The sequence below is a fragment of the Eulemur rufifrons genome, chromosome 7, assembly GCF_041146395.1.
Source record: "Eulemur rufifrons isolate Redbay chromosome 7, OSU_ERuf_1, whole genome shotgun sequence".
Classification (NCBI taxonomy): Eukaryota; Metazoa; Chordata; class Mammalia; order Primates; family Lemuridae; genus Eulemur; species Eulemur rufifrons.
In genome coordinates this window covers 104,545,128-104,559,808 of record NC_090989.1, presented here as the reverse complement: position 1 = coordinate 104,559,808, position 14,681 = coordinate 104,545,128, and the positions used below count along the sequence as shown (strand labels likewise).

Below are 14,681 nucleotides of genomic sequence, written 5' to 3'. Positions count from 1 at the left end.
TTAGTAGAGACGGGGTCTCGCTCTTGCTCAGGCTGGTCTCGAACTCCTGACCTTGAGCGATCCGCCCACCTCGGCCTCCCAGAGTGCTAGGATTACAGGCGTGAGCCACCGCGCCCGGCCCCCTGTATTAGTTTCCTACAGCTGCTGTATCAAAGTACCACAAAGTGGGTGGCTTAAAACAACAGGAATTTACTATCTCACAGTTCTTGAGGCCCAGTCCAATCAAGGTGTTGACAGGGGCTCCTTTAGGGGGCTCTAAGAAAGAATCCTTCCTTGCCTCCTCCAGCACCTGGTGGCTTCCTGGCACTCCCTGGCTTGTGGCAGCATAATGCCAGTCCCTGCCTGTGTCTTCATGTGACCTTCTCTCCATTGTCTTTCTGTGTCTCTGAGTGTCCCTCTCCTTATAAACATATCAGAATTGGATTATTGGATTTAGGGCCCACTCTAATCCGGTATGACCTAACTTGATTATGTGTGCAAAGACCTTACTTCTAATTAAGGTTACATTCAAGGTTCTGGGAGGTTAGGACTTCATCCTACTCTTTTGGAGGATACATTTCAACCCACTGCGCACCCCTGTCCCGTCTCCATTACCTCAAACACATGATTAAGAAGTGTGCTGTCATGTCTTAAGCTAGTTCTAGAACACACATTTTTAAACATTAATTCATGCCATTTTTCATAGATTTCTGAATGTCATTATGGTCTCGTGACTTGAACACTTCTATGTGGGGGCCTCATATGTTACCTTTATGGCCAGATCTTCTCTTTCAAACCTGTTCCTTCTCCAGGGTTTATTCCCTTCTTAGTAAAAGGCACCCGCATCCACCCAGTTGCTCCACGGTAAACCTGAACGGTTACCTAGACTGTCCCTTTGTGTCACTGCACTCCACATCCAGTCCGTCACCAGTCTTCTCTCCTCTCACATTGCCACCACCCTTGTACCAGCCACCTCAAACTCTGCCTGTAAGACACGTCTAACTGGATTCATGCCATCCCCACCCCAATCCTTTTTACATTCCCCAGCCAGAGTATGCTTTTCAAAAGACAAATCTGCTGAGTCTGTCTCTTGCAGAAAGCCCTTCCACAGTCTTACCTGGCACTTGGCATAAACGCCTCACTGAGTACCACCCACTCCCTTCCGCAAGTCCTTGAACCGCCCACCTTCCTAGCCAGCAAGGCCTGGCATGTTTTCCTCTCTCTGCCTGCAATGCTCTCCCTCCCCTACTAATCTTAGCCCACCTCAGGCCTTTGGTAGCAAAGTCCCTTTCTCCTTTAATTGTCACATCCACTGGGAGTTACTATCCAGCTCTCTAGAGTAGGTTTATTTCTGCTGCTCTGTGGTCCCATAAAACATATATTTTCCTTCCACAACATTTAATGTTAACTACGTGTCCATGTCTGTCTTATTGACCTTGGTATCCTCAGTGTGTAACCAGGCACCTAGCCCATAATGATCATTTAATAAATGTTTGTTGAATGTGAACCAGTCATGTAGGCAGTCAAGTATATACATTTTGAATGAACGTGTTATTCAGTGGGCAGACTTCCCTTTCCTATTAGCTGTCTGCTAAATCTCCATGAATTCTTTATTTTTAAAAGATTGTTATTTTGTATTCTATGGTATTTATATATACACACACACACACAAACTTTTTTTATACTTAAAAAAGTATATTTAGAATTAGCCAGCTGGACACAGTTTAGATGATCCCAGTTTGGTTGGCAACATCCAAAGCATCATAGTCAAGAGCCAGTGAACTTAAGCCTTCTCTCCATTGGGCTTGATCAGGGTGTTGACCTTGGCCACATCAATGTCACAGAGCTTCTTTGCAGCCTGTTTGGTCTGGTGCTTGTTGTTGGCCGTGACATCCACAGTGAATGCAAGTGTGTTTATGTCTTCTGTCTTCATGGCCAACTCAGTGGCCAGAGAGAGCTTGGTGATGGCATAGTGGTCAAGCTTGTTCTCCTGGGGGAACTCTTGAGGATATTAGGGCTGCTTTCAGAGCCACAGAGTCTTTGGCCACTAGAAGATGAGTGATGTGTGGATTGTTTCTTTGTGGCTGTGGACACTTTTCATTACTTCTTGACCTTCAAAGCTAGGCTTTGGGAAGGTCAGGGGCTTCTTTCTTCACTTTAAATGCCATCGTCATGAAAAGGGGAATAAATGTTTTTAATTATTTAATTTTGTCAGAAACAAATCTGGAGGTTTGTTTAGCATGTGGCTTCTGACATCCTCTGAAATTTGACCCACATACTTATCTATAAATGCCACGTAACTTCAATTTGAAAAACCTTTAAGACTACTTGAAAAACTGTGCCTTATAAAGAAAATTTCTTGTGCTTATTTTTGTTTTGTATTATTATATCAACTGATGTTTTGGGCTACCAGTAGAAGTGTACTCATAAAAAGGGTTTAAGCAATAAAAATATTAAATTCTCTCTCTCTCTCTCTCACATACACACACATGAAACAAAAACTAAGTAGTCAAGTGAGTTTGAGAAACCCTAAATACTCTATTCCCCTTTGGGAGATTCACTGTTTGATCATATAGGCAGGCTTTTGGCTACAGGTAACAGAATTCCCAAATAACAGTACTGGCTCAAGCAATAAAGAGTTCCTTCACAGCGCATGAAGACTGAGCATGGGCAATCCACATCCAGTACCCTGCCCTTTTCCATCTCCAATCAAGAACCCAGCCCCTCTTTCTATTCTTTGGCTACACTGTGCTCTGTGCTCACTTTTGCCCCAATGCGTAGAGCCCCGTGGGTATGTATGACTCCTCCAAGTCCAGGCATCATAATTTCACTCAAAGACATGGGAGGGAGGTGAGGAACAGAGGCTGCCCAATGGGGGCTTTTGCTTCTCTTTTTATCGGCAGAGAAAAACCCTTCCCAGACAGTCCCTAGAAGACTTCTTGTACCTCGTGGTTAATTCTTGGGTCACAAGACTTCTCCTCAGTATAAGGGAGGCTGGGAAAGTAAGCACCTGACAAGGAGAAATGGAAGAGCTGTGCTTGTTTTGTAAGAACCAGTTTCCCTCAGTCCCAGGAACAGATAGGCAGAGTCACCAAGGCTGCAACAGACAAAGGAGTTTATTTTCTAGCCCAGGCTAGGGTCCAAAGCTCAGAGCACCAGCGCAGTGGTCTCTCCATGAGCTGGGACCTCGCCCTGGGGTGGAAACAAAGCTTTTATACTTATCAATAGGTTACATGTATCGGGCACACCCCCCCCACCCCCCTTTTAGTTCATTTGTTCTTTCAAAAGTGGCTGATAGTATTGGCTCCTGATTGGCCGGTTTCCAAGTCTGGGCTTTGGCTCCTGATTGGCCAGTTTCCAAGCCAGGGCTTTGGCTCCTGATTGGCCAGTTTCCAAGCCAGGGCTCTGGCTCCTGATTGGCCAGTTTCCAAGCCAGGGCTTTCAGTTGTTACCAGCGGCATTCTGGGGAGAGGGAGGGCCTGCGTTGGGGAAACCGAAACTTAGGCCTTTCCTAGGAGGTCCAGTCTGTCATGGAGTTACTCCTGTTTTCCTTCCTGCTCTTTCCTTCCTGCTCTACAGTTTTAGTTCAGTCCTGATGCATCCCCTGGGGCTGGGCACATAGGGGCTCCATGGGCAAGGAAGCAAGAGAGGATGGCAGCTGATTAGATGATAGATAATTCCACCCACAACTAGGAAATCCCTTTTCTACAGAACACCTATTAACATACAAGTAGTTTTGGAAGCAGAAAGAACAATTTAAAAGTACTGATTAACACCTTGGAGGATAAATGGGATGGAGGCATTAGTTTCAAAGGAGACAGAAGTGATTGGAGATTTAGAACTCGCCTCATTTGGCTGATGCTAGTCATCCAGGTATGGTGCAGTGGTCATGCCTTTTTGCTCCCACCAGCCCAGGTGTGCCCTTCAACACAGTTAGAACATGCAGATAGGTGGGCCTGGTCTGGGCATTAGGCACAATACCAAAAGAATGCTGAAAGCTAGCATAGTCTTGTTATCTATGACAGTAAATGAGATCATCTCCTGGTTTGTTTTTCATTATTCTTCTCATTCCCCTGCCCCCAAATGATCTAGCCATCATGTTTTCAGGTATTCCTTATAGATAGATCAGTAGTGATAGTAATAAGGTGTTAAGAGCCTACATTGTTGAGCACATACAGTAACCTAGTATTATTACCATTTTATAAATGAAGACACTGAGGAAAAAGATAAAATATCTTTTTAAGGTCTTTCAGCAGAACCAGGATTTTAATCTGAGTCTCTGATTCCAGAGGTTCAATTTCTTTGTTTTCATCACTTCTTGATTTGATTTTTCTAGACTGTTTTCATATTTTCCCCTCATTCTATAATGTTATTGGGAAAAATAACCTAGAAACTTACACCTTTTTTGTTGGTTTTGAGAAACACCCTTTCCAAAGCAAGTTTTTGTTGAGTATTTTTGTAGTTTTACTGGATGTAGGAGAAAACTGGAGCCAGTACCAAATTATATTTGCAGGTTTTCCTCTACCTTTCGCTGACCCAGCATCCGAATCTGGGGAAGAGTTTCCCTTTCACAACATTTCCTTCCTGCAGACATTTAAGGCAGGAGATTTTCACTTCCTGATTCCTGCTTCCATAAACATTGTACATACTGACATAACTTGAGCTCTGTGACATGTTACAAATCCTCAGGTTTTATAAAAATAATTTTCTATAATAGGAAACTACCAGGTCATTGTCCTAAGATCAGGGACTTAAGTTAGAACTTGCATTCTCCCAAGTAGTTTGAATGTCCTGTGGCTTAAAGCTGCGCAGGCTCTCTGGAAAGGGTCATGGCCTGGTTTGGTGCCATTTTTGAGTTTTTCCATGAGAATGCTCTTTCCCATTACAAAAACTTGTAGTCACCTGATACTATCTGTCTTCCTTGTAGAATAAAACTCCTCCCTCAGGAAATTAACTTTAAGAGCGTCTTGGATAAAGAAAGGGCAGTAAGACTGATTCAAAGCTCTTTGATTCCTGGAACCTAAAATTTGGTTGTTTTTAACTATTGTGGCATTTGGTTCTAAACTCAAGATGGTGAGATGGGTGGAAGAGACATGAGAGCTCCATTTTCTTTTTCCTCTTCTTTTTGTTTCCCACCACCCCATGCACCCTTGATTCCTTTGACGTTGTGAGGTATTGTTTCCTCCCAGTCTATAAGGAGAGTTGACTTGCCATCCAGTGTTGAAAGCCGTCTCTGCGGAGAAGCATGGTGTCAATGCCTGGGGTCCGACAGACAGAACTGGGCCCAAATCCTGTCCTTCAGCAAGTTACTTTTAATCTCTCGGAGCCCCAGTGTTCTGTGTATAAAATGGGTCTAATAATGTCATCGTCATCATGGAGTTTCTGTGAGAATTAAATGAGATAATGCACATAGAGCTCTTACCACGGTGAATGTGCACAGTCCCTGCTGAGTGACTGATACATACTGACTGTCATTGATGTCACTGTGGTGCTCCTCTCTCTCTAAAGATCTTGCCATAAACCAGATTACTGCCCTTCTACCTCTAGAATATTTTATTGTTTAAAAAAAATGGTTTAAAATCTTTATCCCACTGCTACACAGCTGAAGGTTGTGGCACACTCTGGCACCAGACCTGGACTTAAGGCCTCCAGAATAAGAGCATTTTAGGAATAAATGCCTTTAACTCCATGCCATTCCCTCCCCATCAAACCCACATCAGATCGCAAGTGAGTGACGGATAACTATTGATCAACTTTTATTCTTTCTTTTATAAATTGGTGTGAATCGTGTACGCTTTTGTAGCAGTGATCTTCTTGCAACATCCCTCACAATTGATTAGGAGACACAACAACACTGTGGCTGAAAAAAGTGAATTAAGTCAGTGGTGGCACGCCTGTATTGGAGTGGGGGGGGGCGAGGGGGATGTGGGTCTCCCTGTAATTTGGAGGAACTTTTTACCCACTTAAGAAACTGCCTACTTGCTCTTCAGAGCTTGCATAGTTCTGGTTATCCCAGGGAGAAGAAGCCTCGGTAAGGTGCTGATAGCCTCTCCGAGCTGCCCGTCCGCTCTTTGTCAAAAGCGATGGTTTCAGGGCATCCCGTGGGCAGCTACAGAGGTGCTGGGCTGGGGAATCTGGCAATCCGTGGTAAAGGGATTGGGGCTTCCTGGTCCTGTTGTGGATCACTGGCCATCTTTTTTTTATCTTACCCACAAATGTGTTCCTCATCTCCAGTGTTTGTTGTATTATTGACAATGAAATAGGATGCTTGTGGCATGTTTGTTAGTCTTCAGAATTATTTTGAGGAACTGAGCAAGTAAGGCTTTGAAATTAATTTCTGGGTAAATATTGTGCCTTGTTTTGCTGGTCAAAGTGCTTGCCAAATTATGAATTTCTTGACATAGGTATTTAGCTCTAATTATATTTAATCCACTTATGCTTTTGCAAAGCACATATAATTATCAGGCTTTTAACCGAATGTCAGGCAATGTAACTAGATGGTGTTCTATTAGGAAAATAAAAAATAATAGCTAACATTTACTGAATATTTACCGTAAGGTAGGCATGATTGTAAGGGCTTTACACACAGTGAGGTAATAAATGTATCATTTAATCCTCACAACAATCCAGTGAGGTTAGTATTGTTGTCCCCATTTTACAGATGAGAAGACAGAGAGGATCAGTAACTTACTCAAGTTGACAAAGCAAATGAGTGATAGAATTGGGTTTCTTACCAGACATTTTGAATCAGGTCTGTATTCTTACCTAGTATACTATACTTCATTACTTTAAAACCCAAAAACTTTTTAGTATAATCCTAAAGCCAAGCTTTAAAACTGAAATCTACCTCAAATCTGGTGAAAAGCTGTTTTAATCCTTTAACTTGAAATAAATTTCGGCGTAGTCCAATGTCCTCCATCCCAGCGAAGTTCAACTAGAGTTTTATATTGCAGCTAAGCACAAGATCAAGTGTGAGGATTTAGGAATCATGTTTTTAGATAAAGAAGGGAAACAAGTTGAAATTTGCAGAGGAAGAGTTGTCATACGTGTCTTGGAGGAAAATAGGAAGAATTTCTTTTGATCTCATAAAACCCCAGGGGCTGCTGTGTGTCAGCACTACTGGCAGAATGGCAGAGCCATTAAATCCCTGTGCAGGGGGTCTGGGAGAGGACCTTGGAGAGTGACCCCAAAGAAGGGTGGCATAGGAATGTCACAGAAGGCATTAGAAGAAGAAGATGGGATTTCAGTGTCATCAGATTCTGCACCACTGGGAAGAGTAGTGGTGAAATTGGAAGCACTGGATTTGGTGGGCTGCTGGGCCCGGTGGCCTTGCAGAGCCATTTCCCTGGCCTGTAGACACAGGGTCTGAGAAAACACAGGCAGCTGCTAGCTTAGGAGACATTTGTCTTGGCACCAGCAGACTCTAGTAAAGGTTTTTTTAGGGCAGAGAAGCTGTGTGAATATTTTCAAAGAAGCCTATGGAAAGGGAACTACTGACTAGGTAAAAAGTTTAAGTGTCACTATCTTGAGGATATATGTGGAAAATCATTGTGTTTTGAATAAATCCTGATCGCATCTTTCCGTTTAAATTTAATTTAACTCTTGTACAAAAGGAAGACTTGGAAGTGCTGTGGATTTCCATCTGTCAGATTTGGGCTATAAAAGAGTTCCAGAACAGTGCAAGGGGTACGTGAGACTTCTCACAGCTAGGGCTGAGAGAAGCGGGTTGTGGGAAAGCTGGCCTTTGCAATCTAACCCTTCCCCTCACTTCCCCTTCCCCATCCTTCCTTTCTCCCTCCTGGGTCCATCTTGGTCAACGAGCCCGTTGTTTCCCGTTTCTACTCATCCTTAGTAAGTACCTAAGATGTTTGCTAATAAAGTTTAAGGCAGAAACGCGCCCTAAAGTGTATGCATGTTTAAAGGCACTTCCCTGATCAGGAGGCAGGCCCTGATAGGTCTGCGCCCAGGAGAACCATCTGGCCTGTCACCAGCCTCTTCTTCATGCCTCTTATGTAGCCAGAGCTGGGTCCAAGGAAATATCCTGGCTTAAGGAGTGAGGTTGAGATCCAAAATTCTTAAATGTTTCAGATGTTTCCCTAAGTGTCTCACTATTATTTATTGACTAACCCATGAGTTCTTCACTGATTTCAAATGTCACCTCTGTGGTATACTAAATCCGCGGACATGTCCATGCCAGCTCATGAACCCACTGTTCTATTTCACTCATCCGTCTTTCAACTCATGCCCCTGCTAAGTTTAATCCTAAATATTTTAAGGGTTTAGTGGCTATTATGAAAAAGATGACTTCTTCATTATATTTTCTAACGGGGTATTGTTCACATATAGGAAAGCATTTTTTTTTTTTTTTTTTTAAATCTAACCGCTAGACTGAATTTACTCTCACTTCGTGGTATATTTTCAATCAGTGATGTCATCTGCAAGTAGTCGGTTGTTAGTAGGGCAGAAAAGACATCCCATTACCCAGTAGTCACTTCATCTACACCCTTGAGCATCCACAGACACCTAGAGTGATGATCATCTTCACATCTATGCATTTTTGGCTTAAAAAATTATTTTTTGCTTTTACTTGTGAAATAGTTCAACCAGGCAGAAAATCATCAAACTCTAACATACCTGTCATCCAAATTTAATAGATACTAATTTTTTACAGATTCCCTTTTTTAAACAAACAAAGATAGAAAATAGTACAGATTACCCAAAATCCCTCCCCCATCCCTCCTTCCTAGAGTAGCTACTGTGCTGAAGTTGGCGTCTGTTATTCCTGTGCTCACTACTGCGTATGTGTGTATATGGTTTTGGTGTTTTAAAAATGTATGTTTATTATATGCAGTTTTTAAATGTTTTCCTTATTTGAAAGTAATAAATACATGCCCAATACGAAAAATTCCTATCTTTATAGAAATTATGAGGCAGAAAGTTAAAGTGCTTTGTTATAATCTCTTTAAGAGAGCCACTATTCACAATAAGATGTATCATTTTCTTTTACCCATGATGTTATGTTGCATACAGTAGAACCAAACACTGTCCGAGCTGCTGAACAAAGAATACCTTCCAGAAGGAACAGTTGAAGTATGTGTTTACCATCTTAGCCTGTTCTCTGCTAGTAGTTCTTTATTTTGTTTTTTTTAAAAAAGAAGAAATCTCAAAAGAGGTTACTAGGACTTTCAGTGTGTGTCAACAGGGAGACCCATCATTGTCTACACGCGGAGCAACAGACTTAACATAGCTTTGATTCGATAGCTGCACCTGCTAGCGGCCGCTGCTTGCACAGAGTAGACAGCCTTGATGAGCAGCACATGTAAGACAATCGAAGGAAGTCTCCATGTAAACTTCTCCAGGCAAGGAAAGCTGGTTTTCCCATTTGCCTTTTTCTGAGCAATTTAACTTCCTAATTACATGATCCAAATTGTTTCAGAGACTATGTAAACCATATGTTTGTTAAATGATTGAGACAAACATGGGGAAGTCTGATTGGCGTCAACTTCCCTCAGGAAAGGGGTTTCTTTCCCACCCCAGCTCAGTCTCCTTCTTGGCCACGGGGGAGTAAGCAGAAGAGGGAAGCGGGGCTGTAAATAGCTGCATCTGGCTACAGAGTCTCCTCTCCTGCTCAGGCACATCATTTTAACACAGAGTTGTTATTCTGAATTAGGATGAGAGACAGTAGGTGCTGGCTGACATACGGAGAATAAATTCCATTCAGTATTCAGAGAGGGAGAGATACTCATGATTACATTGAACCTTCATGATATTTAAGTGTGTGGGAGAACACACGAGCCAGCAAGTGAGCTGCTTTTCAGTTTTTGTTCCATTTTTTTCCCCTTTCTTTTCCCTTTTTTTCCCCCCCCAGTTTTTGTTCCACTGGATTTGAACGGTAGCCAACGAGGATAAATAATCAACTTAGTTCACCACTGTTAATGGAATCAAGTTTTTTAAATATTAAATTCACTAAAAGGGTAGTGAAAAAGTTATAAACACCTACATTATTTATTATATAATGCAGAAGTTTAATAGACTAGATTAAATAATGATATCGGATGATTGATGGTAAATCAGTTAAAAAGCAAACAGGCCAGTATGTTTCCTGTATCTTATTAATATTTTGGATCAGAAGTCCAAACAGTGGGCAGAATTCCCTGTTCAGACATATTCAGTGACACAGCTGTGCAGATATGTGGAAATGGACCCTTGAGATGAAATCACATAGCTGTGAGTAGGGTAGCTGCAGCTTATCATTCGAACTGGACATTTGGGAGGACAACAGGCGTAAATTGAGTCAAATGGCCACCCTAGCTCTTAACCAATGGCATTGTAGTTGTCATTGCTTAATAGAACAATTAATAAATGTTTTTTAAAGTTTATCTACTTCTTCTGTCTTTATCCCCAGAAGACAAAGATTGAAAGCATCTATGAAATATACTAGCAGTTGTTTATATTTAGGCAAACATTTAGAAAATATGAACTTGGAAAATTAAGAGGGAAAAAAGACTTAAGTAGTTTATTCACATCAGTTTATATTAGTTTCCTGTGAACTCTTGATCTTGAATTCTATTGGAGGCAACTTAATAGTGAAACCACTTTATGCTGAAGACTTTTCGGAACTTGAGTCATCTTGAATGATGATGTTATAGCATATACATTTCTTTGACTTTCATTTCTTTGGAAATACCTACAATACCTATGCAAATGTCATTGTTTAGGGCCCTACCTAACTGTTACCAATTTCTCTTTCTGAAGAAGAATTATTTTTAACTGGAAACAGGTACCTTTGACTAACAAGTCATCTTTTTTAACTTGTAAATTGGACCAAAAGAGTAACCAGGAGGTGCAAAGAGAGGACAGTAACAAAGAGGTCCCAGTTCATCTTCTTCTTCTCATCTTTTTGATGTTGTTGAGGTTTTTTTGTTTGTTTGTTTTGATGCTGTTTTGTTTTGTTTTGTTTTGTGCTTTTTGGTTTTCATCCTGAGTCCTGGGCTGTTAAATGCATGTCTCAGATATCTATACAGCATTATAAACCTTTTCTGCTCTGCTAAAGACTGTTGTGTTTCTAATAAACGTGGTCTTTTAATAATAGAACCATATTTGTTTGTAGAGTGTATGCTTTTATACACTGCTTTCTCCTTTTATAAACATCATGTGTGCTTTGATAAATCTCATTTTAGATATGAGAAATATTTTGTATATCCTGGGTGTGGATGTGTTGGTCTGTAGGCTGTCTCAGGAGAGCTTTGGAGATAATCTTGCCGCATGAACTTTTAATTAATACAAATCACTACCCTAGGAACAAGTAGCCTTAATCAGAAGGAAATATTTTGCTTTTATAGTTGATAACTGTTTGCTGTTTTTTGAGGGAAGAACCTATCAAACCAAATTTTAGGAAAGATTATAAAGTTTCTCAAAGAGAGTCATAGGAAGTGGTGTACAGGCAGATGCCCACCACTGAATTAAAGAAATTCCAAGAAATCTTGAAGTACAAAATGGCCTGTTCTGAAATTCCTAGTATATTTTACTGGGCATAAAGATTTTTCTTTTCTCTTAGCTCCCTTGACTTCATACCTTTGTGTTTACTATTAAATAAGGTAATAATGCAATGTTCCTAGAATACACTAGAATTTATTCCACATTTATCCATTTATTTAACAGTTATTTACTGAGCTTTCCCATGTTTGGCTGCAAGGGTGCAGATGTAGAAGAAAGGGAGCACAGTATTAAACCAGGTTTGGGGTTTGCCAAGCAAATACAACCCAGGAGATTAGCGTAGGAGTGAGTAAAACTAGACGCTAAGAAATCCAAGCTGGGTAATTCAACATGCATGAATGAGAGGACATGAGGGATTGAAGAACAAAGAAAGAGGCGGTAGAGTCAATGGGTTTAGGAAGCGGTGGGTTAAACAATTGTTTGGGGTTGAGGATTAGGGGAGAAGAGTTGGAAAGACAGGGGTTGCTGGTTAGAGAGTGGAATGTTTGACACTGGGATTACAGAGAGGTTGTAGTTGATGGTAATGACGAGGTCTGAGGTGTGACCACGGAGGAGTGGCTGAAGTGGGACAGAGAACAAGATCATTGGAGAAGAGGAAGTCAGGGAGCCGTGAGTTCAGGATAGTGGAAGGATCCTCCACAGGGAAATTCAAGAAGGAAGTAGCTCTGTGGGGAGACACACCCAGCAATTAAACTTGTGGGGGAGGATTCAGAGTGAGCTCTAGGGGTCAGCAGATGACTCTGTGAGACAGACCAAGGGCATGAGCTTCAAAGCTGAGGACTCCTCCGGAGGAGGAAGTGGTCATTGTCTGGAAGCAGGGATGAAAAGCAAGCAGTCAGAGAGCCTTCAGGGGATGCAGTGTCCTCTGGGGAGAGCCAAGTTTCTGTTAAGATGAGAAGGTGGAGGGAGGGTTCAGAGAAGAGGCTGAGGATTTAGGAGATTTTACTGGATTCCCTAAATGAGGTGCATTCACAGAGGGCACAGTGGAAGGGGTTCAGGAACCAGCTGAGCAGCTGAAGGAGGTGGGGCCAGATTAGCGTGTTCACAGTGCTGCAGGGATGAGAGTCCACGGAAATGACGGGTCCTGGGCATAAGCGGGGACAGAGGGCATGGCAGGATTAGTCCTGGTGGTTTCTGAAGCAAGTGATGAGGCTGAGTATGAAAGAGAAGGATGGGTTGAGCGGCTTGCCAGAAGCAAGCAGACCTCTGTGGCTCTTCTCTCCTATGCATGGTCGTTTGGAGGTGGGGGTTGGAGTGTAGGGCCTTCCTACCCAGAGCATGGGTGGGTAACAAGGCCTCACCTACCCCTTCATTCTACACGGAGGTGTAGGAGCTGGGGAGGCATACATGTCGAAGCCTTACCAGGATGCATACAAGTATCATTTATTATAAAAGTTCTAGGATGACATCTAATGAAACCTAGACAGCTTAGTATTTTTTTAGTGCTGCTTTCATACTTGAGATGCAGTTTGGTATGTTACATACATAAAAGTAGTAATTAGATTTAATAGGAGGGGTTACATTGATTCATAATCTGTAGATATAATACAGATTCCAATACATTTTTAAAAATAAGTCATTCTCTCTCTCTTTTCCTGCCTACTCCCTGCCACCTTCCTCCAAAATGTGACTTGAAAACTGACAGTGTCACAGTCTATAGAATGATTGACATGTTCTTTTCCCTTTGCCTTATAGTGAAGAAAGCTACAACGTCAACGATTATTCCTTAAGAGATCAGTTATTGGTGGAATCTTGTGACAATGAAGAGCTTAATTCTTCTCCAGGAAAGAACAGTTCCACGATGCTTTATTCGAGACAGAGCTCTGCCAGTCACCTCTTCACTCTGACAGTCCTTAGTAACCACGCGAATGAGAAAGTGGAAATGCTGCTGGGGGCTGAGACGCAGTAAGTATGCGTTAGGAACGGATTTCAGAATACGTGATGTCTGTCTCCTCCCTCTAATTGCCCTTGGTCTGCAGACTCCCTAAAATCTGTAGCTACTATTTATTATTTTTTGTTGAGCACCTATTGTGTGCCAAGCACTGCATCTGGGTGCTTTATACAAATGTTCTTTTCATTGTGATCCTCTCGAGGTCTTAAGAGATGGTTGTTGTTACTTTTGTCCCTGTAAGTCCTGATAGATGCATTAGGCTTTAGGTGATGTGGGTTTTTTTTTAATAGAGTGGTTTAAAAATCATTTTACTTTTTTTCATTAACAAAAATATATGACCCACCAGCCTTAGGGAATATGACTCAATTGGTAGTTTGAGTCTAGGCCATAAGTTTTCTTAGATAATGGAATTAAAGTCATCTCTCAGTCACCTGCTTTCAACCAGACAGCAGAAAGCTCAATGATTTCTGTCAAAAGAGCTACTGAGTTTAGGGAAATGTGTTGATGAATCATCTTTCCAATCCAGTGTATGCAGAGACAGAACAGGCATCCTGGTCATGCCTGCAGTTTCACCAGCAGTTAGTGTGCAGTGAGTCCTCATGTCAGGTTTCAGTCTGAAACGTCAGTTCTTGGTGCGCTCATGGCCAAAGAATGACCAGACACGCCAAAGTTAGACAAGCACAAAAATGAGGTTTATTGAGGAGAGAAAGATAGGATTATAGGGCAAGAGCAAGACATAGGTTTACAAAGCATGATGCATACTCCACGGATGACGACCGGACCCACTGTCACACTAAAAGGGAGAGCAAAAGGAAGGGGAAAAAGAGGGACTAGTTATGGTCTGTGTCTTGTTTTATAGTTCCCGGATTGGGACTTCCTTGTGGCTCAGATGTCACGGGTGGAACCACTTTGATTGGACAGTTGGGAGTCACATGACCTGAGCCTTAACAATGCACGCAGGTTGTTCTAGGTCACTTTCTGGACTTTATGGTACCCGTGCTGCTTGGCCCGGGGGCTAGAGAGTCCTCTGCATTCTTTTGCAGCTGGTGCACCAAGTTCTGATTGGCAGATTCGTAGGGTATTCCCTCCTCCCCAGGTATGGAGAATTAGGGTGGGGCAGGATTAAGATGGGGGTAACAGCACCCACTTTTGTCCCTAGGAGACCCGGAATCCCTTGCTATCTACCTAACACTCACACAGGATGAGGAGGGAGGGTTTGATTTTTGAGTTTACCCTAGTGATTTTTTTGGTTCATGTAGAGATAATTATCAATTTATTTATTTGGAAACCTGGAAACCTCCTCTTCAACAATTAC

The 14,681-nt window shown here is 42.0% G+C and overlaps 1 protein-coding gene across 1 annotated transcript in view; it reads left to right on the top strand.

Moving 5' to 3' along the window:
• ARHGEF26 (Rho guanine nucleotide exchange factor 26) overlaps positions 1 to 14,681 on the top strand; it is a 119,969-nt gene that overhangs the window by 89,325 nt on the left and 15,963 nt on the right. Inside the window, exon 11 of the mRNA XM_069475309.1 lies at positions 13,171 to 13,380. Within this exon, the coding sequence (XP_069331410.1) occupies positions 13,171 to 13,380 (210 nt within the window). The remainder of the gene's footprint in view (positions 1 to 13,170; positions 13,381 to 14,681) is intronic.